Source organism: Vidua macroura, chromosome Z (assembly GCF_024509145.1).
Source record: "Vidua macroura isolate BioBank_ID:100142 chromosome Z, ASM2450914v1, whole genome shotgun sequence".
Classification (NCBI taxonomy): domain Eukaryota; kingdom Metazoa; phylum Chordata; class Aves; order Passeriformes; family Viduidae; genus Vidua; species Vidua macroura.
Window position 1 is genome coordinate 4,668,382 of NC_071611.1, and position 25,704 is coordinate 4,694,085.

The 25,704-nt window shown below is 35.1% G+C and overlaps 1 protein-coding gene across 3 annotated transcripts in view; it reads right to left on the reverse strand.

The window, feature by feature from the left end:
• Nucleotides 1-25,704, reverse strand: part of PIK3C3 (phosphatidylinositol 3-kinase catalytic subunit type 3) — a 67,951-nt gene that overhangs the window by 28,049 nt on the left and 14,198 nt on the right. For 2 of the 3 annotated variants that reach the window (XM_054003232.1, XM_054003231.1), the window contains 15 exons: nt 22,416-22,487; nt 21,215-21,319; nt 20,661-20,753; nt 20,289-20,474; nt 18,229-18,383; nt 16,908-16,995; nt 15,632-15,699; nt 12,913-13,018; nt 11,879-11,995; nt 10,208-10,339; nt 8,021-8,149; nt 7,621-7,690; nt 6,948-7,012; nt 4,656-4,740; nt 3,528-3,602 (listed from right to left, as the gene is read on the reverse strand). In XM_054003232.1, the coding sequence (XP_053859207.1) occupies nt 3,528-3,602; nt 4,656-4,740; nt 6,948-7,012; nt 7,621-7,690; nt 8,021-8,149; nt 10,208-10,339; nt 11,879-11,995; nt 12,913-13,018; nt 15,632-15,699; nt 16,908-16,995; nt 18,229-18,383; nt 20,289-20,474; nt 20,661-20,753; nt 21,215-21,319; nt 22,416-22,487 (1,546 nt within the window). Of the gene's footprint in view, nt 1-2,943; nt 3,117-3,527; nt 3,603-4,655; nt 4,741-6,947; nt 7,013-7,620; nt 7,691-8,020; nt 8,150-10,207; nt 10,340-11,878; nt 11,996-12,912; nt 13,019-15,631; nt 15,700-16,907; nt 16,996-18,228; nt 18,384-20,288; nt 20,475-20,660; nt 20,754-21,214; nt 21,320-22,415; nt 22,488-25,704 lie in introns of all 3 variants that reach the window. The other variant, XR_008441257.1, reaches the window with a different exon arrangement.

The following is a 25,704-nucleotide window of genomic DNA, read 5'->3' on the forward strand; positions in this document are numbered from 1 at the left end:
TTCTAAGACTACACAATAATGAAAGCAATGTGAATTTTTAAGAACTTATTCAGGATACAGGTTTTGAAGTCAGCATGCAGCAACAGACGGAGGTAAAGTCTAACACTGTCACCCATTTAACTGGTAAGAGCCCAGCTTGTCTTAAGCATTATAACTCACCCCCCCTCCCCCAAGTTGTCCATTCTCAAAATACATTCTATTCAGGCATATTATAAGAAAAAAAACAGGTCTGATATTTATAACTAGATGACAAATGCTGTTCAAGGTACCTAGAAGAAAAAGTGTTCTAACAAATTAAAAGCTAAAAGGTTATATTCTTTTTAATAATAAGCATCACAGAAAATGGAATTCCAGAGATAAGTCTAAAGGACAAAAGTATGCATTAGTTTTTATTTTTTTTTAAAAATAAGGATGTCCCTCTATCAAGACCAGTAACATTTAAAAACATATTTAAAAACTGTATTTTACATATTACAGTATTTTGCAACATTAATAAATATATTTAACAATGTACTTGTCTAAGTACTGACAGAGAGTAAATATTTGAATCTTGCAGGTTTTCCATTTCTACCATCTCAAACCTGCTTTGGGATAGATTTTTTTTTGACTGAAAAACTCAGGAAGTACAAACACATGGTGTCATTTCATATATGAATATGTTCAGGTCCTTGCTGTCTTTCCCAGTAACCCTTTCTAACTGAGACTGAAGAATAAATGTGGTGTCAGTTGGTGACCACAATTCTACCTCTAAGCATTAAATGAGAAGACAGTCCAGTTCTTTCATCTATTTACTTGTGATGCCAAAAGCAAATGTGGTTTTCAAGTTCTGAGCACCCAGTCTCTGACCTGCTCTTAGATATTAATAACATAATTTTATCCACATAGTAATTTTTCCTCTGTATACAGAGCAATGTCAAGTGTAGGTACTTTGGGAGCTCATACTGGGAACGTGCATTTTCATGCAGGTTACTGAGGTTACTGAAAGATAAGCTGGTCATCACTAGGGTGAGAGTAAGTTGGTCAAAAACACACATAAGCAGTGCTATCAAGAAAGCCATTTGAATGTCTAGGATATCCTACAATATCTATACATAGCCTGGACCTTTGTGAAACCTCTGCATGTCTATAAAGCAAGTTGGAGTTACTAAGATACCTCTAATGGGACAGGAGACTTTACTTGTCTATGAAAGCTGAAATACTTTCTAACTCTCCTTATGATTGTACTGACTGTCTTGCAAATATGAAGACATCCAGATCTGGATATTTTATTAGTACCTAGATCCTCACTCTACAATCAAATCAGAGAGTTTAAGAACTGCAGAACATCATGTTCTCAGGGGAAGGCATGGCATAACTGCAATATAATAGCCTAGTGCATATTCCATGGAAGTTAACTGAACACGTTACACCTCATATATCACAATCCAGCTTCACAACCACCCAGATCTTCCTTCCAAGGCAACAAAAGGAGTGTTAGCTGTTAAATCAGACGCCAGCTTCAATATATAAATCAGGCTGTAATCCTAAAAGGATGCACTGATGTTGCCTAAACCTGGGCATACAGATGAAAAACAGTGCCTTGTTACCTACAAATCACAGTAATATCTGCTACAGATTTAGAAACAAGATGGTAAAATACGGACCAATTGAAAATGCATTTTATCTCAATGAGAAGAAAAAAGTTCAAAGTTTTCAGAGAAAATAAATATCCCTGGATATCATGAAATACTGAGTATATAATGTGACCTTTGGGTTACCAGCCAAGACACATTTATGAAACTGATGGAAGTATTTTTGTAATTTTTAACACTACTGACAGATAAGGATGTTTTGACTAAAGGTTCCCCACATCTCCTTTCAAACACACTTCTACAGTTGTCCTTGAAGTACAATGATACAGCACTTAAAAACCTGAAAATCCAGATGATTTTTTCAAGACCACTACTACAAAAAGACACTCAATTTCTAGAACTGTAGGCATAAAAGAGTCACGAAAGACAACAGAAATTATGTCATTAGATAACTGACATCTCATGCAAAAAAACACATTTCTGATGTGTAGAAAACAATATGTTTTTATGAACTTCTGTATCTAGTGCTTAATATTTAAATTATACTGTATCTATTATAAGCATGGACATCTGTATGTTACAAGATGATGCACCAATTCTATTGGAAGGAGTCTAACAGATGTGGCTACATTCATCAAACTGAAAGGTTGAGCCAAAGAAACAGGTAATGAAATATAAGAAATATGTGAACCCACAGCTGGTACCCAGCATTCTTTACTGGAAAACTTCAATTCATTAAATGAATATCATCAAGAAAGGATGCATATAGAGTCGTATGATTTTGAAGGAGGTATCTGGAACATGCATTCTTCAAGAGAAGAATGAAATTAGCTTCTTCGAACTTAAGGCTAAGGGATTCTCAGTAGCAAGAAACAAGCCTTGGTAGCAAGTTACAAGTACTACATGTACTTGTAACATGTGGAACATAAGGATTTCTCTTGATAGCTCACAAAAGCTCTCAGTTTGTGGCAGACTGTGGGTTTTCAGACTTGGGAAGTATGATGGATGTGCACTGCCCTCTGCTGTACTCCCCAAATTCTTCCAGTAAAGCCACCGTGCTGTACTTCTTAACACAGAGAGGTAAGATGCACTTTATCCCAAATCAAAACACTGAACTACTACTACTCTCAGCATGCAAGCAGAGCCTCATATGAAAGATTTATACCCACCACCACAGATAAATGAGAGACCTCTCAAGATAGATCTTTAAATGACTGTATCTTTTCAAACAGATAAGGTAAAATACACTTGCTTTAGTTGTTCCCCCATGAGCTTAGAGCAAGACCTTTTACCCTAATCAAGGCCAATTGGTAATTTTCTATTCTTTCAGACAGACTATCATGGTTAAAAGCAGTATATGCTTCAGTCTTACCTGTAACTAACAAGCCTTCCACGTGGATGGGTCTCTTTTTCCAAATAACATTTTTTATTTAAACGTTTCTCATTCAATAAACGTTTCACTTCATAATAAACACTTAACCACAACTCTTAATTCTCCACCACTATGTAATGAAGGTATTCAAGCAATCAGAACTCCTAGGGAAGCTGTAGTTCAAAAGTAAGCAAGCAAGTAAAAATAAGCCAAACAAAAATTCAAGAAGACGTTCCTCTATAAGAAATGTTATTTGTCAAAACTTTGTGAAGCACAAGCAGCTACACATGAACTCATTTTCAATGAAAACAACTGGAATTCCCTCTACCCTACAGCAATGATTATAATAGTTGAAGTGGTTTTATTTTCAAATCCTTCATTTCCTCCAGTTAAGAAATCATCTTCTTATTACACACTGGAGCAAATATTACTTTAAATGAGACAATATAACTTACATTTTAAAATATAATCTAGTCTGCAATACTCAGTGGGTTATATTCACAAGGAAAATGCAATGGAAAAGTATCAACACATTAGAAATTAAACAACTGTTGCTATAAAACTATACTGCTAAAAAGAATTACCTGTTTTTGTTAGCAACAGATTATCCAGATGTCTATCTCCAACTCCAAGGATGTAAGTAATCACACAATAACCAGCTGTAAAAAGTAAATTGTAAACATCAGTATGAGTACCTTTCCTGGAGAGAAACAAGTTCCACACAATTAACAACAGCATATTACATTATCCTAGCTCTAGTACACTAACAATAAATATACCACAGAGACTTGGGGCAGGAGTGGTGCTGGTGAAGAATAATGAAGATTGTCAGCACTATGAAACACATTTGAAGTACAACAACTCTGGAACTTATTCAGTACTGTCGGGATTTTAATTTCTTATGATACAATTATATGCCTAAGCCTTAAAGACTAAATTAGTTCAGTATTGGGATAAAGGTACTTCAAAAGAAGCTGAAATATTTTTAACTAAGTGAATGTACATGTTTTGAACTGAAGTTATTTTAAGGCCACTGTAAACAAGTATTAGGCACAGATATGAGCTTGGATATCCATGTCAGCAGCATTCACAAGATCAGCAGTGATAAAAAGCACATTGTTTCAATTGATGCTTTCACAACAGTTTGAAGCAATTCTAAAATCTGCACCATCAGGAAGAGAAGGGCAAAGGAGAAGATACTGTCACACCTGAATGCTCATTTTTTTTTTCTTTTGTTAGAATGGAGGTTTTTTTAATTTTATGGACAGCAAATGTGGTATTTTAACACAGTCACCGGTTTATTGAACATGAAATACACTACCACTTTCTCTTTTCCTACAAATGTAACCACAGATCCCAAAAGGCCTAATATTTTCAAAACCAAATAGAATTCTGATACAGATGATTTATCATTATATAAATGCTTTAGGTGTCCCCGCATTATGAAGACCCCAACTCACAATACAGAGATGGCAGAGATAAGATTACTGCTGGAAAGCAAAGAGTGCTCATACTCTCTTTAAGAACCACCAAGAGTGTTCTTGTGTGTGACATGCCAGGCTTAAAATTATTCTTTTCACTGCATTTCTGACAGCAAGTACATGCACAGTGCCCTGTTTGCAGCCACCTAAACTGAGATAACTTAATATCTCATCCACCATACCCTTCAGACTTCCCCTAAGAAGTTACCAGCTGTTAAGACTGTAACTCACCACAGCTCTTAACATACGTGTCCATCACCTCTGCACTGATTCCATGAGGGCCAGTCTCACTAGGGGCATATTTTCTGAAGAAGTTCTGGAGAGAATGCAATGAAGATATTTAGTTATTCCACATAATATGAAACTGGGTCTTTAGGGAAAAAAATATTTAAATCAAGAACACACATGGCCATTATTGCAATCTGTTAAACTAACAACTACCCCCAAAACACCTCATAAGATCTAGTTTAATATATCTTCATTTATATCCTGTCTCAATCATCATATTCTTATACTCGACACAGAAACTGAAAAGCAGTTTCCTTTATTAAATGTTTCAGAAAATTAACAATGCACTCAAAAGTTACTAATCAGTAACTATGAGTGACAATACTTCCAAGGCAAACTATTTAGGTCATATCAACAAAAACTAAAACAGTATTAACAGCTTTATAACTACATTTGGGGAGCCTGCTTTTACGGGGTTTAGCATCCTTATATGTCTCCCTATTAATCATTAAAACCAACTGCTGCTATTGAGTTAAAAAAGAAAATAAGCCTAAGTCATCAAATGGAAAAATATTAATTTCCTGTGAAATGTGGACAGGGCCAAACAATCCTCTTAACCTTCTTGAGTAAGAGAAAACTCAGTTATATTCAAGCCTAAGCAAAGTTTCTTCCAGTAAGCACAATCTAAGAAAGCACTGTAAGAAGAGTGTAGTAGTTCCCTGGACGGCATGTAAGTTACTAAAATCATAATGAAAAACTAGGACACTTATGTAAATGAACTTCTAAAACATGCAATTTTAAGGTTGTTGATAGAAGGTAAGTAACACTGAAACACCAAAACACCTTTTCTCTCCTGGAGATCTGCGTTTCACCAGGCAGCACTGCTTTACTGGCTTTAAATCTTTTCAGTAGTTAATACAGTAGCTTCATAAAGTGCTCATCTTTACTAGAACTGCTGTGAAATCCACAATGAGTATTTCCAAAAAGAGTAAACCAAAATTCCACAATATCTAAAAGTGCTCAATTACTTTTCATTTCCTTGGCCTACGATGCCCAGCTATTTTATCATGTTTCAGCAAAGGAATCTCAGTCTTTTGCTGCAGTGTCTATTTAGAATAAAAATTCTTCACAGAAATAATTGCTCCTTATGTCTGCATAGCAACTGATACAATAGGATACCTATTTCCAGTCACATGATGTTGTAAGGAATTGAAAAATAACAGTTTCAGCAGCATTTCTAAACACATTATTTTATAAACCATGTAATGGAATGAATCACGAATAGAACACTTCCAAATTACAAAGAATTGTCAAGAAAGCACTTTATAAGCACTGTAAAATTATTGACTGTGCAAATGTACCTTATCACAACCAATATGGAATGGAAAGCTAAAAAAACCCCAACTTATGCAACTTGATGCTGGACACTGATTAGTGATAAGCATTTTTTATATGTGATAATTATTTGGTAAGCTTATTTGTTAAGCAAATGATAAATGATTTAGATCTTCATATTTTTAACATAGGTAGTTTATAGGAGCTGAAAGCTAGTTTGCTTTGGCTCACAGTTACTGAGCTATAAAAAAATGCAAACTTCAGTATCATCTACACAAAAGGAAAAAAGGACCGTGACAAATCAGATCCAAATAAATATGTTGTATTTTCATTAAAAAATCCATTAGCTGCTCACCTCTTATAGCAATTTGGTATGATTTTATCCAGCTATATTTATTTCAACCAGCTGAGCTCTGCTATCTCACTTGTGTCCTGGGCTTGAAAGCAGTATGAGTTTTGTGTGCTACTATTCAGTTGTGTGTCCCCACTCAAATCCATGAGAATTAAGAAAATCTGCTAACAAAACCAAGTTACAGTACCTATACATCCACTATTGAGGGGAAACAGGCTCCAAAAATTATATGAACAAATTATTTATTTGCTTCATTGAACAAAGAAAAGAACTAATCATATTTGGACAAGGTCAAATGAATGAAAGACAAACACTCTGAAACAAAACATGCAGCAAAAAGTGTCTGGTATCTGCCATTTGTCATTACAGCAAAGCTGGGATTTCAATATCATAACTAAACTCCACTGTAATTTATTTAAACAGTGTTACTTTTAGAACATGAAATACTCATGTATACCTTTTTAAACAAACCCCAAATGTTTCCAGCTGTAATTTGTCTTCTAACAGATCAAAAAATCAGCTGAGAGACTAAGAATTTTGCAAAAGATCTAAGCCTTCAGCTTACACTGTTTGATCAGAAGACAATTTACAACTCCCCCATCACATACCTGTATAGTTTCCTCAGTAGCAAGAACTTCTGCAACTGGTACTGATGGAATAAACTGCATGAAGCCTATGACAGAAAACAGCCAGAAGAGAAAATCTTCAATGCACATACCTTTCAAACTACTCTGTAATACATGTTTATGAATTGGCAGAATTAATACACAGTCATTCAACTGCTTCTTATAGGAAAAAAAAACCCACATTTTTTTGGTCCCGTTTTCCAATCTCCTGTCTTCAATACTTTTAAAACAACTTGTCATTAACACCAAATTAACCTGCAAAAGGTGTGTTTTCACAAGTTTTCAAGATGAGAGAAAGTATGTTGATGGCCTTCTAAATATTTATCCAGAATGTATCTAAAAGTAGTCAAGTTTGATTTTTTGTTTTTGTCCTCCACTTCATGCAAAGATCTCTAAATAGAAGTGTTAGGTTATTTATTCATGATCATCACACTGCAAGCCAGCAGCAAAGATTGGTAACTGCTGATTGTCATTTACTCCTAAATCCTGACCAGGCTCCTTTTATGAAGATATTTGAGTCACCTATGGAACACTGTGGTGATTCAGATTGTTTACTTCCATAGCTTAAACTCTAATAAGACTTTCTTCCACACTAAGAACACAGGGAGGAGATTCTTCTCCATACTGTATTTTTAGGAAATAAATGAATTCATACCATGTTTTGTACTAGTTGCCAGCACTTTATAGGGTGTCAGCTTCAAATCCAGATTCTCTTTTCTTAACAGCTAGAAAAAACAATATAAAAAAAGCAAAGATGAATGCCACAGAAAGGCAGATTCTATTACTAAAAGGATGTGTATTGGACATTGATCTCCACTGTTCTTCACTGAAACTGATAATGAGTAAGAGCCTGTTTGGCAATTCTGTATTTTTTTTCCTTAATCTACATAGGGTAATTGCACATCTATACAGAAAAGAAAAAAAGGCCAGCTGGAGATCTGAGAACTCTGGAATTATCAGCAATATAAGCTGCATTAACAGTTTTTAATAGTCTTGCTTTTGACAAGGAAAATCAAGAAAAAAGAAAGACAAGCATATAGATTAATAATTTTCACCTTATCCATGAGTGAAATAATCTGAAGAATAAGTTGATCTTGACGTAAATCATCGCCATGCTTAAAAATTACAGGATATTTGCCTCCATCTTCTGTCTTGAAGAATAATTGAGCAGGCATTAAGGCACTCTGCAAAAGGAAATGTACTACTAAGCTGGTTCACAGCAGTGCTCATATTAACACATTGCTACAATGGAACTCAGAAATAAAGTCTTTGCATTGTATTTGCATTGTTTCAATAGTTTAGAGTGTACCACTTCCAATTACCAAAATTGTAACTGTATTTTAATAAGAAAAATACCTTAATGCTTTCCTTCCTTTTTTATCAAGGATACATTCTCCCTCCCTGCACCCCACAGCAGCAGAAGAGGAAAGGGTGGAAGTATTCAATTTTTTTTCTGTTTGCTTGTAACTCCAATCAACAAGGAAGCACTACGCAAAAGGTCACATCAAAACAAATTTTAAGTGATCAGATCAAAAAGCGACACAATTATAGGATAAGCAAGAAAGAACTCCTAGGGGCAAGTCATCTTAAACAATTAATTGCTTCCTTAATCTCTTTAGCAAAAGCAGAAGTGCCTTTTTATATTATTGTTTGAGAAAGTCCATTTTATTGTTTGCAATTTTTCCCCATAAAATGGGTCAAAGGGGATCAATTATCTACATGAATGTTACAATCTATTGCAACTGACCAAGTCACTTCTCTCCACAGCAAACCAAACAAAATAATTAAGGTACAGAGTTTAATCTTGAGCAGTTAGATTACATTTTTAAATTAATACCACAAAATTATTAAGTTCTAGAAGTAAAGGCAAAATTATTCTTTACATAGTCCTAAAAAAGCTAATGTGATGTCCAAGGGCACCTAAAATTAGTAATTCTTTCCTTTTTAATTCCATTTGGAATTTTATCCCATAGCCCAGAATGAGATATTAAATGGAAAAATGTAAGCTATCAGACTTAGGAGAAGAAAAAAAGTTCTCTGATTTTAAAACAAGTTACATCTCACATTTTTGGTCCTACATTTTTTGCACAGCTACAGAAGACCAATATATAAAAGACTGCCTTGAGTTTGTCCTGAAGAACTTCAGCTATTATTATTGATAGGAAACAGTTGCTGTTCCAGCAATCTGTTTCTCCACATTCTTTCCCTAACTCTTAAGTCATACTCACACAAAATGATGATTTGAGTTTGCAAAAGTTTGCTTTCATAACAAAATCTTTTCAATGTTGCCTCCAACCAAAGGTGCAAGAGCATGTCACTGCAGAAGCCTATGATTCAAAGGAACTAACTTGATATAGAAAAAAGCAAGCTAAAACTGGTAGAAAGCTATGCACAAATTATCTCTGTTTTTAAGCAAACTCAAATTACAACAAAATCAACAAGGCATCTGATGAAATTACTGTGCATAATAAATCTAGGACCTATTAGAGATGACAGATTTAACACTTTGCTGTCATAGCAGCCTACATGAATTCTTTAACTGGCAAACAAAGGGCTCCGGGACATAGGCCCGACCTGTACAGCAAATTTTGGTCATCCTAAAATTAGATTGCAGTTACATATAGGAATCGAACACAAATTTATAAAATATTCCAACACCACTGAGCACAGGTAATAAATTACACCGCAAGAATTAACTTATATTTCAAGCAGTAAAATAAACAAAATAACCCCAGCCCTTTCAATGGTACATGGGCTGTTTTTTGGTCACAAGCAGCAGCTACATTTCGGTTTAAGGAATTACCAAGCATAGGGATATAGTATTTACCTGTCAGCTGACTGCAACTACATGATATGGACTGGCACAGTGCTTTCCACTCTCTATGAACTTAAGCTTTATTAAGCAGTGGAATAGACACACAGATTTAAATGAGACACAGCACACCAGCTTTCATTTACATGATTTTGATCTCAAAATACTACTCCTGTTGAACACACAAACAAAATTCTGGGAAATTCTGAACTTCATTATCTGTATCACTCTCATAAAAGCTGCTTTAAAATTAAAAAAATTAAATTGAAAAACAAAAGAAAATAAGGAGTTGTTTAACCACTTAAAGAGCATGCTACAATTGCATTTTGCCTGGACTATGTCTGTCCCTTTAAATCTTTCAACTGATGTTTCTAAGCTTAGGATTCACAAGACTTGTTTGTATTTCAGCTATTCAGAAGCTCTCATTTACCTTGAAGAGTGTGGCTTTTTCAGGGATTATTCCTTTAATTTTCACCTGAGGTTCCAGAGGAAGTGGAATAAGTTCCATATCTGCTAAATTCATCTTTTCATTATCAGCTAACAATGCCTGAAGCCTCTCATTCTAAAAGAATGAAAATTTGTTTAAGAAAAAGCCCCACAAAACATAAGACACACACCAGGTATATATGAAGTCCATAAACAAAGGATGCATTACTAACAAATATTCAATTTATTCCATTCTTTATCTGTACAAATAATCAAGGTTTCACTCATATAATCCAGGAAAATAAAAACTCTCTATTTGCAGTAATTTGAATAACAAAGGAGATACTCCATCTAGTGTTAGTATAGTCAAGCAATCTTCTAAATTCCAGATATAATAGCCTTAAAAAAAACTTGTTTAAATTGCCCACACAAAGCACATGATGATGTGTTTTTCATAACAAAATTAAATGTTAGTTATATTTCAGAAATTGATTTAAATCCATCTTAGAAACTTTATATCCCTCAATTCCCCCAAGGAATTTCCTACCACCAAGGAACCAAACAGCCAATAGCTTGCACTGATCTGATTTCCAGACTTGCTCGACATTCCTACATCTGTAGTTATCAGAAATACAAAACTCATCAATTTTTGAGTACTTTACACTTGGTGTTGTACATAATAAAGGTTGAATATGTTGAAGTCCCTAGCCTTTTCCCTTGCTGAATACAACAGACACAGACACCAAGGAGGCCCACAACTGTTACTAATAGTTCTAGTCCTTAATTGCTGCTAGCTAGATTGCAATCTAAAAGTAAAAGCCATGTATTTCTTAGTTTTACAGAAATTTCTTAAAAGAATATACAACTGAACACTACCAGTGCACAAGAAGGAAAGAGAATCTTACAAATTGAAAAATTCTCCTCTTCTTTTAGTCTTTGTTACTGACACACAGAACAAGTTGCCTTACTTTTTGTTAATAAGTGCTTTATTTTTCTGCATAAATATACCCGATACATTTAAAGAAACCATCACACTGAAAAATTCATGTTCATCTGTTTCAAAAAATACTGATGTTTGTCAAAGGAAAAGGTTATACAGAAACAGAAATCTCTCTACCATTTCCACTTTCTTTCCCAGATCTGCCTGTCAGGTGCACTTAAAACACTTTAGCTTACAAGGACAAAGCTTCTTGAAACATGTAATAGAAAGTCTTTTCCTCAAGACTCAACAGAAAACAGAGTTCTGATAAACACATATCTTACAGAAGAACAGTTTTGTTGCTCTTGGAACAAATGAAACCTTGCCTCTAACTGATTTTCACTATCTATCCTGTTCTATGACTCATGTAACAATAACCTGATACTCTCCCACATCCCCCACAACATGTTCAATTATATCATCAACTATTTAATTATTCTGATATCTTTCTTTGGCTGAAACACCCCTCAAGTGCTCATAAGGGCCTCTTCTGTTTTCTGTCTACAAACTTTGAACACACTTTAGAACTTTGAACTATCGAAACCTTTCCCAAGTTTGTTCACAGTTAAACAAAATTATTACAGAAGGATGGACATCTGTTACAGATCTCAGTGATAAGGAACTTTAATGAAAGGCCAGCATTCCTACCCATTGTCAAATTTAAGCTACAGACAGGCTTTCCAATCCTTTAGTTACCTTTTTCTTACGATTCCCACTTTCACGCTGCACTGCCTTCATTACATGAACCAACCGATCTACAAATGTCTGCTGGGCTGCCAAAAGCGAGCGCATAACTCTGACGGACTTATCACCCTAAGAGAAAGAAAAGAAACAGAATTAATTCCTCGTTCTGTAACTATTTTATCTAGAAATCATTCCTTTCTTCTTAGACCTTTGGGCTTTTAAGAGGTTAAGTGAATAATGATCAATTTCCCGTCAATTCAAAAGGTATTTTCTGTAAAACACAATCACAGTCACTGTAGCTGGCAATCAATTATCTGACCTAAGACTGCACTTCAATTTGCTTCAACAATTTCAGTGGTGAACAGTCATGCATGACAAACCAATTCACACAGCCAAAATAAGTTAGTATGGATAACTGTGAAATATTCTTATGAAGCACAAGAGTCAGATTCAAGTAACCCCCCTAAAACTGGAAATAATATTAAGTGTGAGATTCATGAAAATCTGTAAAGACTGCATATCTGCTACACAGAAAAACTTCCAATTCACAGATGTTTTTTCAGCAATTCTAGTTTTTTTTTTTTTCCCTGCTGCTCCAGCACCCTCTGCTGCTGACACACAGAACAGCAAGTGCTGTTTCTGAGTTCCAGATCAGACTTCTCCACTTGCACCTCAGGGACAAGAGTTTACAATAAGTAAGTAAGTAAATAAATAAATAAATAAATAAATAAATCACATTGATTACACAAGGTTTTTAGAAGGTTTTTGACCCAGTGTAAGGCAGAGTATTTTAGAATCAGTATGTTGCTAACAGGAACAAACAACAAAAGAGAAGAAAGAGCTCTCAATATTTATTCTTTTCCTTTTTGGCAGTTTCTTCAGCTTACTACAAATTTGAAATTCAAGCAGAACTGGAAGCTTTTATAAAATTTCAATGCATGTGACATACATACACAAAACACTCCAACTCATCCTCTTAGACACCTGAACCTTTTTAAGGAAGGACTATCTCAAACCGTTATGGACTTCTTACACAGAGGCATTACCTTCAGCAAAGCCTGACTGAATCTTCTCATCACGTTTAAGTACATTTCATGAGTCTTTGGGTCCCTCTGCTGAGTATCTTGGTCTTCACACTCCACTATTACATACCTGAAGCATAAAAACAACCCATGTTATACCATACTCTTGAAACTACACAATTTGTGAGAAATACAGTATCCCTGTATTACAGACTTGGAACTAAAAATGAATATGATCTTTGAAATCTTTAGCTCAACCAACAGCTGAACTCTTAAAATTGCATGGTCCCCAATTCCATTTGGATCAGGAGAGTCTATCAAAGTGTCTGTGGTTCTTCACTTACAGTGAAGCATCATGACTCAAAGAGGACATACCTGAAGTCCAAATCGTACGAACACACCAGCCTATAAGTACAACTGAGCATGTTTTCCACTGTGATACCACCTGCTACATAATTTAGTGGCTGCAAACTTGTTATTCAAGAGCACCTACAGTACAAGGAGCATCTCACGTGACCTGCTCCCTATTTTACCATTAGAAATGGTGGAATGAAAGGTATTAGTCCTACAGCAGCTCTACAGAGTCTACATGCCAGGGTTTCCATTTCTAAACTATGAATTGGATACAAACCTTAATAATACAATATGTAATACTTACACTGAAAATTTATTTTGATATTAAACAGTCATTTGGATGCTTTTGCCTACATTTCTACTTGCAGCACTGACAAGAAAAAAGTATCTATTTATTGAAAGCTACATACATGTCGTCTTTCTGCTGGTCAGTGTACTACCCAGGAAAAACATGCAATAAAATATAATAAAGTAAAAAAAAAAGTAATTAATTGAAGCATGCTATTTTCATCTTCATTTGTTAAAATCTCTGGACAGTTTCTCAAAGCTATCTTGAAACAAGGAGTAAGAGTAATGCTTCATACTTGGGTAGGTGCCCCATATGTCCAAAGAGGAGACAGAAGTAGTAGCACTGACTTCTGAGGCCACTGTTGAAGGACAAGATAGCTTTACAATGACAAGTGACTGAGCAGAAGGTTTAATTTTCAAGGGTTATTGTACTTTTTCCATTGATTATTTTAGTTGCATGCTGTGTCTGGATAGTTGAAACAAACAATTGATCAGTAGCCATGAGGATTTATGGCTACGTCAGCTCATACAGTGGCTGCAACATTTGTATTTTGTCACTGAGAAATTGAGATGTCTGGAAAGAAAACATAGAATAAATTGACTAGGGTTTTTGGCTTGGTGGACTTTTTTTATTTGTTTTGTTGAATTTATTTTTTTTAAGTCATAAGTCAAAAACTTCACAGAGTTATGGACGTTTGAACTTTCTGCAGACGAAGTGTCTGAGATGTTGCTGAAATGTAAGAGAACAGTTTCTAGCAAGCTGATAGAAGTAAGTTAAGCTACCAACATCTTAATGAAGAATATTTGATTAGGTCAAGCACTTGGTTTCACACCAATTAAGACTGCAATTATTTTAATAATTTATATTTAATAGTATTTTTTAATGAAGCCAAACATTTTCTTTGGCCACTGCAACAGAAGTAACTACTGCTTGCAAATGTACATTAAGTCATTCAACTAAGTATCTTAAAATTCAACCTACTTAAAATAATTACACAATAAAACTTAGAAAGTTATAAATAAAATATCTCAGCATAGTTTACAGGTTTCTTGCAAGAAATTTATAAAAATGGTCTGTTAGGTCTTACATCACATATCACACTTAGTTCCCAATTCACAACTTATCTGTGGTTAATGCTCTTAGCACACTAAAATATGATCATTTGCATTAATATTTTTAGTTTTTTGATGTAGCTACAAAGGCTACAAATGAGAATCATGTGACATTGGTCTAGCTACGTACAAGGCACTGAAAGTCCTCCTTTTAAAATACATGAGTATATGCAAGTAAATAGCTGTGTGTTGTGCATATGCAGATATTTGTACACTAATACACACATAGACTCACACTTCCACTATAACTCTACTCATCTGAGCTTGCTTCAAATGAGAAAATTCCTACATGCAAATGCTTGTTCAGAAGGCTTGCAGATTACTACTTTAGACATCTAATTTTACTCTTAATACATTGACCTAAGACAAGATCCTAAACTAAGCAATCCTACCTCTCTACAGTATAGATGAACTAATATTTACAACTAAAGTTCCCCCTTAAGATTGCATGTATCTGCAATTTTGTTTGTGCTCATAACCATAAATGGAATAAAACTAAAATTAGGTTACAACAATAATAACAAAAAATGCTTTATGAATCTTCCTAACATACACCTTTGATTGATATTTAAGTGTATAACTTCAGTATTCCAGCCAACTCTGTCAAACATTGTAAGCACAAAAAATTACAACTACACAGACAGCAAAGCAGAGCAAAGGTGAACTTAATCTCCTCCTCAACACCATAAATAGCTTGAATGACAACTTTTAACATAGTTAGGCTGCCTTTTGTGACATTGTACGTAATGTTCTAGACATCACCTTCTTTCATGTAACAGTAATGCATATTACTGCATTTTATAAGCCTCCGTTTATAAATTACTGTGCTCAAAGGCATGTTGTTTCAAATCTACTACTTTACCCTGAGAAAAACTGAGACTCTGAAGCTCTCAAGACAGGTCATCTTTTGATGAGCATCCTTCTGGACATTATAGCTTTGATTTCAATTACATGTTGATACAGTATAAATAAACAGTTTCTAACATACCAGTACAAGTAGTTTGCCAACGTGGAATTTTTGCATGCCCGTGATATCAAGAAAGTGCAAAGGTCTTGCTGGAAGGGATTTAAGAAGAGCAAAAAAGAAAAAAAATTACAAAGAGATCTAAGCATCTGACAGAGAGATAAAGTTAAGGAAAAACACCAAGTTTTAAGCATAAGAGCTGTGAGAGATATAAAAAAATCTTCTAAAATCTGAATCCAATCTCACCTAATATTTAAATCACAATAATTTAAATATTCCTTTAAATACAGCAACACTACTAAAAGTCAAAGGTCTGCTACTCCAGTAATGTATTTACCAACATATAAAAAGCACATTATGGTCTACAAAAATAAACCTTTAATGTAATTTCTATTTATAATACGTTACTCTTTCCTCCTATGCAATTGCATCTTACTGGAAATGCCATAACAATCAACTTCCAAAGAGATTTCCTGCTGTTTTGTATCCAGAGCATCTAACAATCTTGAAGATGTTCTACATTTCAAGAAAACAAATTTGTATAAGATATACAGCATTTAGCTGCTTCTTTCAGGTTTAATAGTCCAGGTAGCAAGAAATCTGTGTATCTTTACTGATATGCTCAATTTGAGGCTTATTTTAATGCAGTATTAAGACTCAAATAGGACAATTTACAACTGGGAATTGATCATTAGTTCAAAGACCAATTAATCCACATATCAGATTAAAATCAGATTCCTTCAAAATGTCTTTACCTTCTATCTTTCCCTTCCTCCCATCCCATTCTTATTACTCATCTATTTCTGGCATAAACTGAATATAGTCCTTGGCAGAAGTAAATCAACAAGGTGTCTTACTTAGGTCAAAAAAGATAACATGTCAAAGAATACAGCTACAGAAAGAACAGATTGCAGAGACTGAAATATTTGGATAATTGTTTTCTGTTAAAAGACTGTTTCAGAACACCTTGAATACATGCAGTTTTCAGTGTCTAATCAGTATGTGATAGCATTTGCTATCATATAATAATTTTCTCCTTTACAGAAGAATATTTCAATTTCAATATCCAGTACCCCAGCTTTGGATACTATGATCATGGACATAAAGAGACATCCTGTAAAAAAAAAATAGCTAAAAAAATGCTATTTTCTTAGAATTTACTTTAAATCTATATTCTTTGGGCACTTTATATATTCAGTAAGATTCACCCAAAAGATCCAAATATTCACACACAAAAGCAAGAAACAATACCAGGTCACTAGAAAAGTACAACAAATACAAAGTAAATTGTGTGACTTACATCAAGGTTTTCATTTTCTGCAAGCTCTTTTGTCTTAGAAGTAAGAGGTGGAGAGGAAACAGGTGGAATAGGACTCATAATCTGGGAACTACACAAAGGAAAGCATGTAATTGGTATGATTCAAAGCTCTTGCTTAGAGGCCAGGGAGCATGCACGGAAATCACAATGAATTTCACTTCCACAGCATAATAAATTCAGAAAACCAGAAGAGTTTCTTTGCTACCTTTCTTTGAAGGTAGCATTCCAACCCTGTTTCAGAACAAACTGCATGAACAGCAACATTGACAGCTGCAGTTCCTGAAAACAGCAAAAATCTGCGCCTAGAGAGCTATACAGTTTATGCTTGTGAAGGACATTCACTTAAAAAAACTTTGCATTTTATTACATCTTCCATTCAAAATAAGCAGACATAGATAGTAATTCAACAAATCTGTATTTCAGGAGCTTTTTCAAATGTTCTAAGATGAAACTGCTAATACACAACACCTGCAAGCACTAGTCTTTGGAATGAACTACACAGAGTAGACAAACGCTTATTTGCAAGGCAGTTTTCAGATGGCAAATTTACCTGAAAGGAAGTAATTAAATAGCTCTCCTAAGATCTAAGTATCATTGCAGCCTCAAAATACACCACCCTTCCCACAACACCCACTTTTATGGTTTTGTAGAAAGATCAAGGAAAAGTTGTAGAACTGTAACACAAAAAATATACCCTCATGTTACAACTCATTATAAGCTTAAGACTGAAAACACTGGAAATCTGTAACAAATGTTCACAGAAGACTTTGGTTACCAAGTTTGTTTGCACTTTGCTTAATATTTTATTAGCTAACTCAGTCTTTCTTTTGGATTCCTGCAAGTATAAGAAGTATGCTTCCACAAGTCTCCCCTTACACCTTCTTTCACAGAAGCAAGATTAAATTTCTTTTCATTTCAAATTGATTGGACTTTTAGATCCATATTCTGTGATGAAAGCAGGAAGTGGAACCTCATATAACTTCCGTGAAGACATCTTAACTTTTGCAAATACAGAAGGAAGCAACAGCAGTGTTTTTCCTGCTCTACAGAAGTTTTCTTCCTTTTGTGTAGTAAGATCAAAGGCCACAACTTTAACATTGCTCTGTAAACTATGTGTAATCAGGAAACACATCTCATGTATGCTCAGGATTTGTTAGGTTTGCTTTTATTCTTAGGTTTTTTTAATGTTCAGATTATAAAATAACATGATGAATATGCAAAGCTCCTCTAAAAAGAAGAAACAATTTGATGGCTTAGAAAATTACATGTTTCTGCCTTTCTGCTGGAAGTCTAAGCTTCTTACCTGTCTATTTCTGGAGCATTAGATGCAGATGTTGTCATAGTTTCTGACATGGAACCTTGACTGTCCCTCTTGCTAGGCTCCAGGCCATTCTTTATGTCATCAAAGTTTTCATATTTCAATGCTTGGACTAACTGTAGCAGGTACATCAGCAAATCCTTATGGAGGAAAAAAAATCTAAGTGAAATAAGGATGTCAGTCAAAGCAAACTAGAACTCCTTCTGTTTACAAAATTCTAATTTACAGATAAACTTAGGATTTAGTGACCTCTAATAACACAGAAAGGGAAGTCTCCCAAAACAAGCAATATACCATAGCAACACTGGTGCTGGATGCAGTTTGACTCCCGAAAGATACTGAATTATCATTCTACTATTCTTTGTTACTCAAAGACAGTAAGTGCTAATTTAGTGAATATTCAAGTGTTAGTTAAGTGTTAGTTAAGCTGCCCTAATTGCTTCCAGCATCCACAGAATAAAGCTTTCAATTTGTGTCTCAAAAGAAGAAAACTGAAAATTCAAGCATAAATTGGACTATGGTATCAAGAATGGAGATTCTCTCTTCTCTTATGGACTATTTTTTTAATCCTTTGTGTTATGAACAATAATAAAATTTTAACTTTTGGGGAACGTAATTAATAATGGTTAAATGTTGTTACAGACTTAAATGTTGTTAATACAAGTTAAATGTTGTTATACAAGTAACAAATTGTGATTAGTTGTATTAAAACCCAGTACTGTTGTTCATGTATAAAAGGGGAGTGGAACCGGGGAGGAGATGGGGTGCCAATCTTTGTGGAGGGGCAGAGAAACTTTCAGGAGTATTACATCATAGAACACAACCACAACTTAAATCAAGATTGGAAGAGAGACCAACCAATGAGAGGCAAGAATTCCAAAATGATTGCCCAAGACTGCTCCAACTTATAAGCCAATCAGCAACGGAAAAATAGACCTGTCACAGCACGGATCCTGAGCGCCCCAATCAGGAGACAAGAGAGAGACTTTAAAAGGCCTGGGTGTCTGACACCCGGGTCTCTCCTCAGAGCCGGTTTCACTGGAAACACCCCTAGGTTACAATTACTAAGTTGTTGAAACAGTCTCCAGACTAGCCGGAGGCTTTTACTTCCAGTTGTTCGTTTTGTAATAAACAGGCTTACCTTTTTAATTAACCTGCCTCCTTTTTGTTACTTTAAATTTTCTTTCTAAGCCTGTTCGCAACATTTGTGTAGCTGGGGATCTAAGAGAAAAAACATATATCTAATCTCTTTTAGATTAAAGAACAGATTTTTAACCATTTTCTGTTTAAAATCAATTTGTTGCCTTTACTGTTCTTCTGTTTACTTACGTTCCAGTACTTTGTAAAAGGTGTATTTTTAATGTCAAAGCAGTATAATCTAGGCTATTGAAGTAGGCTTGAAAAAATATTATATATTTATGCTCCCTATTTCAAATTCTATTGATTGCTAAAGATTCAAGAGTTATGGTAATACATTCAAACCTGGGTTTGTTTTTTTTTAAACTGTCAAAATAAAATATATAAATCACTGATATTTAACATATTAGATTCTTTTAAGTGGGCTCAATTCATAATCACAGCTCATCACATTCTAATCAGTATACAATTACAAAGACCTCATTTCCACCGATAATCTCCTACTCATTTTCTTTAGCAAAAGAGTATGATTATATACTGAATTCACCTGATGAATCTGCTGAAAATCCTTCCATTGACTATTTAAGTTCAGAGCACTTCTGCAGGTTAACACTCAAAATTTATTACTGGTTTTTGGTGAGAGTGTACTGCTGTTTTACCTTGTTTAACAAAACCAGCTACTACTGGCAGTTCATACTAAGGCAATTATCAATGTGTGACACTTAATAATGCAAAGACTGCTCCCCAAAAACCTTACAATAAATAGCAACACAGTGAATCATCTTCTGCTTTCCTTTACCAATATTCACTAAAATGTCGTAAAAAGTAGCAAACATTTCAAGGACTCAATTAGATCAAAAATCCTGAGACCAGCTAACTTTTCCATGTACCAACAGACCAGTGAATACCTCATCATCAGCCTGCTGAAGCCTGGCAACAGCATAGCGCCGAACCGTTGGGTTGGTGAAGTGAGATGACAGAAGCTCCAGAGAGTCTTCCACATCCATGGGCTTCCATTTGCCCAGCAGCTCTAGTGCTTGCTTTGCCTCCTGTGGTAGATCCCAGTTGACACACTTCAGGAACTTTGTCAAGGCCTAAATAGGAGATTGGACAATTCATCAGTAGAAAGCTAGCCAAAGGAAATTATTTCAAAAATTAATGTCTTACACAAAGGTAGAACCAGATTCAGATTATATTTACATAAGCACAGACCTGGAAAAGCTTACTGATATAAGTGACAAGGTCCCTTCCAGCCCAAACCATTTAACAACTCAACTCACCTTCTCCTGATGAGTAAGGTAATATCTGAATTTCCACACCAAATCCTGTTCCTCATACGTTAGTTGCTTTGTTGGTGGATAACTCACTATGATCTATTTGATACACAGTCAGAAAGTGAGTTTAAGAACATGAACAGGCATAATTAACAAGTTAACAAAGTATACTGTGAGAAAGCACAACAATGACAACACAAAAATAGCTAGGGGAAAAAAAAAGCTTTCCAACAACACAAAGCTATGGTATCATGGTGATGCTTCTCAGTAACAAGTTGAATTGACAGTGCAGGCAAACACAGTTGCTTTAAGTGTACCACTCACACCTACATGACATGCACAAAATACACATTCTTAACCCCTCTAAATGGTTAAAAAAAAAAAGAACAAGCACCTTATGTTCCTTTCTGAGTTGGGCTCTTCTATCTAAATACTATGAAACATTTCATTCATGATTTTCTATAAACTGAAATTAACTTTATTTTCCTTAAGCTGTCACCATATATTACTACCAACCTACCTACCTAAAACTGAACTTAGCCATCGTATGACTGACTTACATTAAGCTGGTCTCGTGTAGTTGCATTAGGCTTCAGGTCATGATCAGAAGGTCCACTTCTTAAACTTCGAGCAAGTTTGTGATGTTTGCTTTCTACTAAGTTCTCCTAAATGCAGAGGGTAAGTCAGTATTTATACATAATAAATTTCAGAGAAAATTACTATTGAAACAAAACCATCTAGAGAAGACTCACCAGTCTTTTGAAAAATGCATGAAAATGAAAATTCAAATCTGAAAGTACAGCATCTTTTGGTTTTTTTGTTTGTTTATTTTATAAAAAAAATCCTTTAATAATACATGGAGGGTTGTTGGGAGTTTTGAGGGTCTGTTTCAGTTTATGACACAGCATTAACAAACCCTACCTTGCCTTTTGGTGAATTGCTGCAAAACGTAAGCATTTCAGTCAACACATCCATGATTGACAGCACTCAAACGTGCTAGACACTTCATAAACATTTTCTTTAGGATGATGTTTGCAGCATAAAGCTTTGTATGCAAGGAAAAACATCTCAAAAACTGGTCCCACTGTTAATACCATGTTAGCAACAGTAGGAGCCACAATAGGAGCCACAGTGCCAATGAGTTTTCAGCAGCCAAGGCAGTTTCCAGCATTGTCAGACTTGCTATTGCAGTGTTAGATTACACGGTGCTCAAACAGTGTTGCCAGTACAAGCCCACTTACATTAAGGTTCCCAAAGCTGCCAATACCAGTCCCACTGAATTGGCATCCACAATAATGGAAATCTTTTCTAGAACTGTACTTAGGAACTGTCTACATGAAAGACAACATACAAGAGAGTGTAGGGAGAAAATAATTCAACAGAGGAAGTGACCAAGAGTTATTGCACCAGTCTCTAAATTCTACATTCCTCTTCTTCATCTCCCTCTTATCTTCCCACCCTCTGATCTCTTTTGCCAACAATCCCCCTCCTCTGCTTTCTTACACCTCAGAAGCAAGCACATTGTGCATGGAAAGGAAGAGGTGAACATCAGAATTAAATCAATCCTTGTATTTTAATCTAGAAGCAGTAGAAATAGAAAAAAAAATTACAAAATTCAAACCCACCGATATTTCTCAACTGGTTAAATGTATCTTGCCACTGGAATTTAGAAATATTTAAGATGGCAAACTTTCATCTACATTTATCAAAAGTTCAACAGTAACTCTGTAATACAGATAGCACCACATGTAGCATGCTTACCATAGACATCTGGGGATCTGGAATCTTAACAATTTCAGGACTTGTTAAAATTGGAGATGACTCATCACCATCCTGAATGACAAAAAGTTGAAGACATATTAAACATCTCAAGTTTTAGGAAGAAAATATACAATATTAATGCATTGCAAACTCTACTACAGTAGAAGAATGATTCAACAGCTGACAGTTTTAAGGTGAAAAAAATAAAATAATAAACAGATTATTTTTCTTGTTTGTCTTTTTCCCAGATGAAAAATGATTTGGCAAGACAGATGGAAGTTCACCAGAGGAGACGCAGCTTGACAGCTCACTACTATGATGCCACACAGGTGAGTGGAGAAATTTGCCACCATTGTCATGTGTCCTCTGGAAGAATGAAGAGAAACAAAACCCACAAAAGTTTTCCACAAAACCCACACAGTTTTCTAGAAAAAAACACCACGTTGCAGAAAATGTCTCCTAAAAGTTCAACACTTTTAGAGTTCAACAGAAAGATCTATGTAACCTTGTCTATCAAACGTTCTACATGCTTAGAGTCTAATGTGTGCTGCCTAAATAAGGAATGGAGATGCTAAAAGATTCCTGTCTGAACCAGACACAAGGAAAAAAAATAAAAGGCTGCCATCACATTACAAAAGTAGCAACTCTGTCTTCTAGACACACCGTAATGTGGTTTTCTGCTTCATAACACAAGGGTAACTAACATTAATAAAAGCTATGAAAAGACATTTCATTTAAAATACAGAATAAAACAGTCAAACTCAGAACAAAACAAGCTCAGCATAATATGTGCTCTGCTATATTTATACTGAGTCTGTTATAATTTATTTTGCTGTTAATTTGAGATCAGAATAAAATTTTTTTGACATACCAACATTTCCCACAGTAACTAAGTTTTGAGGTAACTTGCTTAGGTTTCTTTCTGACCCCATCCTCTTTTTTTCCCTACTTTTCCATTCACATATGCCCTTTGGGATAGCTTTACTTTTATACTTTTCAGAAGTAACATTCAAATGAGAGGTTGTTTCAAGGGGGAGAATCATTCATCGCTAACAAGACACATGAGTTTAAAATTGCCATTAACCTCCCAAGAGAAACATCTTTTTTTCCTACTACATAAATTTTGTGTTGCTGGCTACAGTAAAATCTCTTATTATTAAAATGCTTCTTTAGAAAGACACTTAATTCCATTTACTAGTGTCCTATGCATTTCTGAAGTAACAATTTTGACAAAAGTCAAAGTAAAAGCAGTAAGAATACACATATCCTTCATAGTTAAGGGAAATAAACACACCGTCTGCCTGTGGCTGATGATGGTCCTAGAATATGAGCAGGTTGCTTTTCTCATTAGTCTTTTTAAAAAAGCATGCTGAAGAGGCAAAGATGACATTTGCTTACAGTACCTCTGCTCTAAAAGCATACTGCCTAAATAATGAACTTAGCTCTGACCTCACTGGACAGAAATAATAGCATCAAAGTATGTCCATAGTAACAAAATATGCTGCATCACTAACAGCAGACTGAACTGGGCTGGAGTCACAGTGACACATCAGCATTCACATTGTAATAAGCCTCTGCCATCTCACCAGGCGGAATGCTCAGATCATGTCACAGTAACTTCATAAAGTCAAATTATATAAAAAACAATTAAATTGTTGCAGGTGGGAGGAATCCTTCTCATAAACACATCTGATGACAGACCAATTTGTATCTACCAATACCTTGTCTTCCAGTTCTGAACTCTAAGGCTGCAATCTGACTTTGCCTTTATAGAAACAAAAGATTCCAATCTCCCAGTGACAAGGCTCCACCCTGTTTAGAACCTTCACACAAAAACCTTGCATGAAAAACTTGACACAGGAGGGGATTCAGTAGCAACAAGCTACTAACTTGCTACTAACAAGCATTCAAACTCTTTAGAGTATCCAGGTTCCATGAGGATTCTCTGGGGATAAGCAATAGTAACACCCAGTGCTCTTATGTTTCCCTCAGTGAAAAAATGATAAAATCAGATATATTAACTGAAAAAGGAAAGGTTTCAGACTGGTAAAAGTGGAACACTTACCCCACAATTAGAAGACTGTGGCAGACATTAAAAGTTCAAAACTCATCAGGATGAGAATGCCAAAAGCACTATTGTCTAAAATTTGCTTACTTACAAAACTAACAAGAAAAACAAAAAGAGCAAAGCCTTCCAGTGTCATGTCAAAATGTTTATAAATGAAGGTTAAGGAGTTTTTTTTTCAAGATTAACATTAAAAGAATGATTTGTAAACTCATTGCTGGCAACTGTTTTTGGAACCTTTCAAAAGAGTCACAAAAATTACTGTTTATTTTAAACTCTTTGAATGTAGTCAGATCATGCTGTAGAGTGAAGCTGACAAGCTCTAGCTATTCAGTTCAAGCACCAGGAAAACCATTCCCAGTGTTTCACTGCATAACAAAACAAAGCCTTAAGCTCAACCAAAACTTGCCATGAAATGAAGTTTTTCCAAGCATTCATGGGACATTGTTAGTTACATTCAAGTTACAGTGTCAGGAGCAAACGTTTTGAAATGGACTGTTTAATGAAATACTCAAGAATGACATTACCTGTCCTGTGGACAATGTCAGCTGTTTAACTATCCTTTTGTAATTCTCCATTATACCTTGAGAGCAACATGTGTAGCACCACAACCCTGACCATACAAACTTACTAAACCCAACCAGTGCCTAAATTAGCACTTGAATTTGGCCAAGTGTACTCTTTTGAAGTGTCTTTCCTGGTCATGCTCATACAGACAACTTTAGTTCACATCATGGAAATCTCAGAAATCCCTGACATCCTCTAACTGCCAACAACCACGTGGGATATGATGAAAGACAGACCAGAGCACAAGAACATGGTACAAACACTGGGCCTTCAGCAGCGTCTCTCCTCAGTGAATCTGCTCCTCTTGGCTGCAACGCTTCCTAGCACAGGCAGAGCCTGAAATGACCCTGCTATTGTGCCACCAGGAAACAAAAGCAACATCAATACCAAACAGCACTGACCTGCTTTAAACTGCTGTGTTACAGAACTCTAAAGATATTTCACTACAATAAGATCAGTGTGTGACTTTATATTAGAGCCCATTTAAGTCAGCTCACAGAATTTGCAAAATTTTCCAAACCAGCAACATTCCTCTGTACTTGCCTGAAAATCAGTTTCATAGCATAAATAAATAAGGAGGTTCTATTTGTCTTATTTTAACCAAAACACCATTTAAAGTAACACCAATGAAATCAACATCTCCTCCAAAAAAAAAAA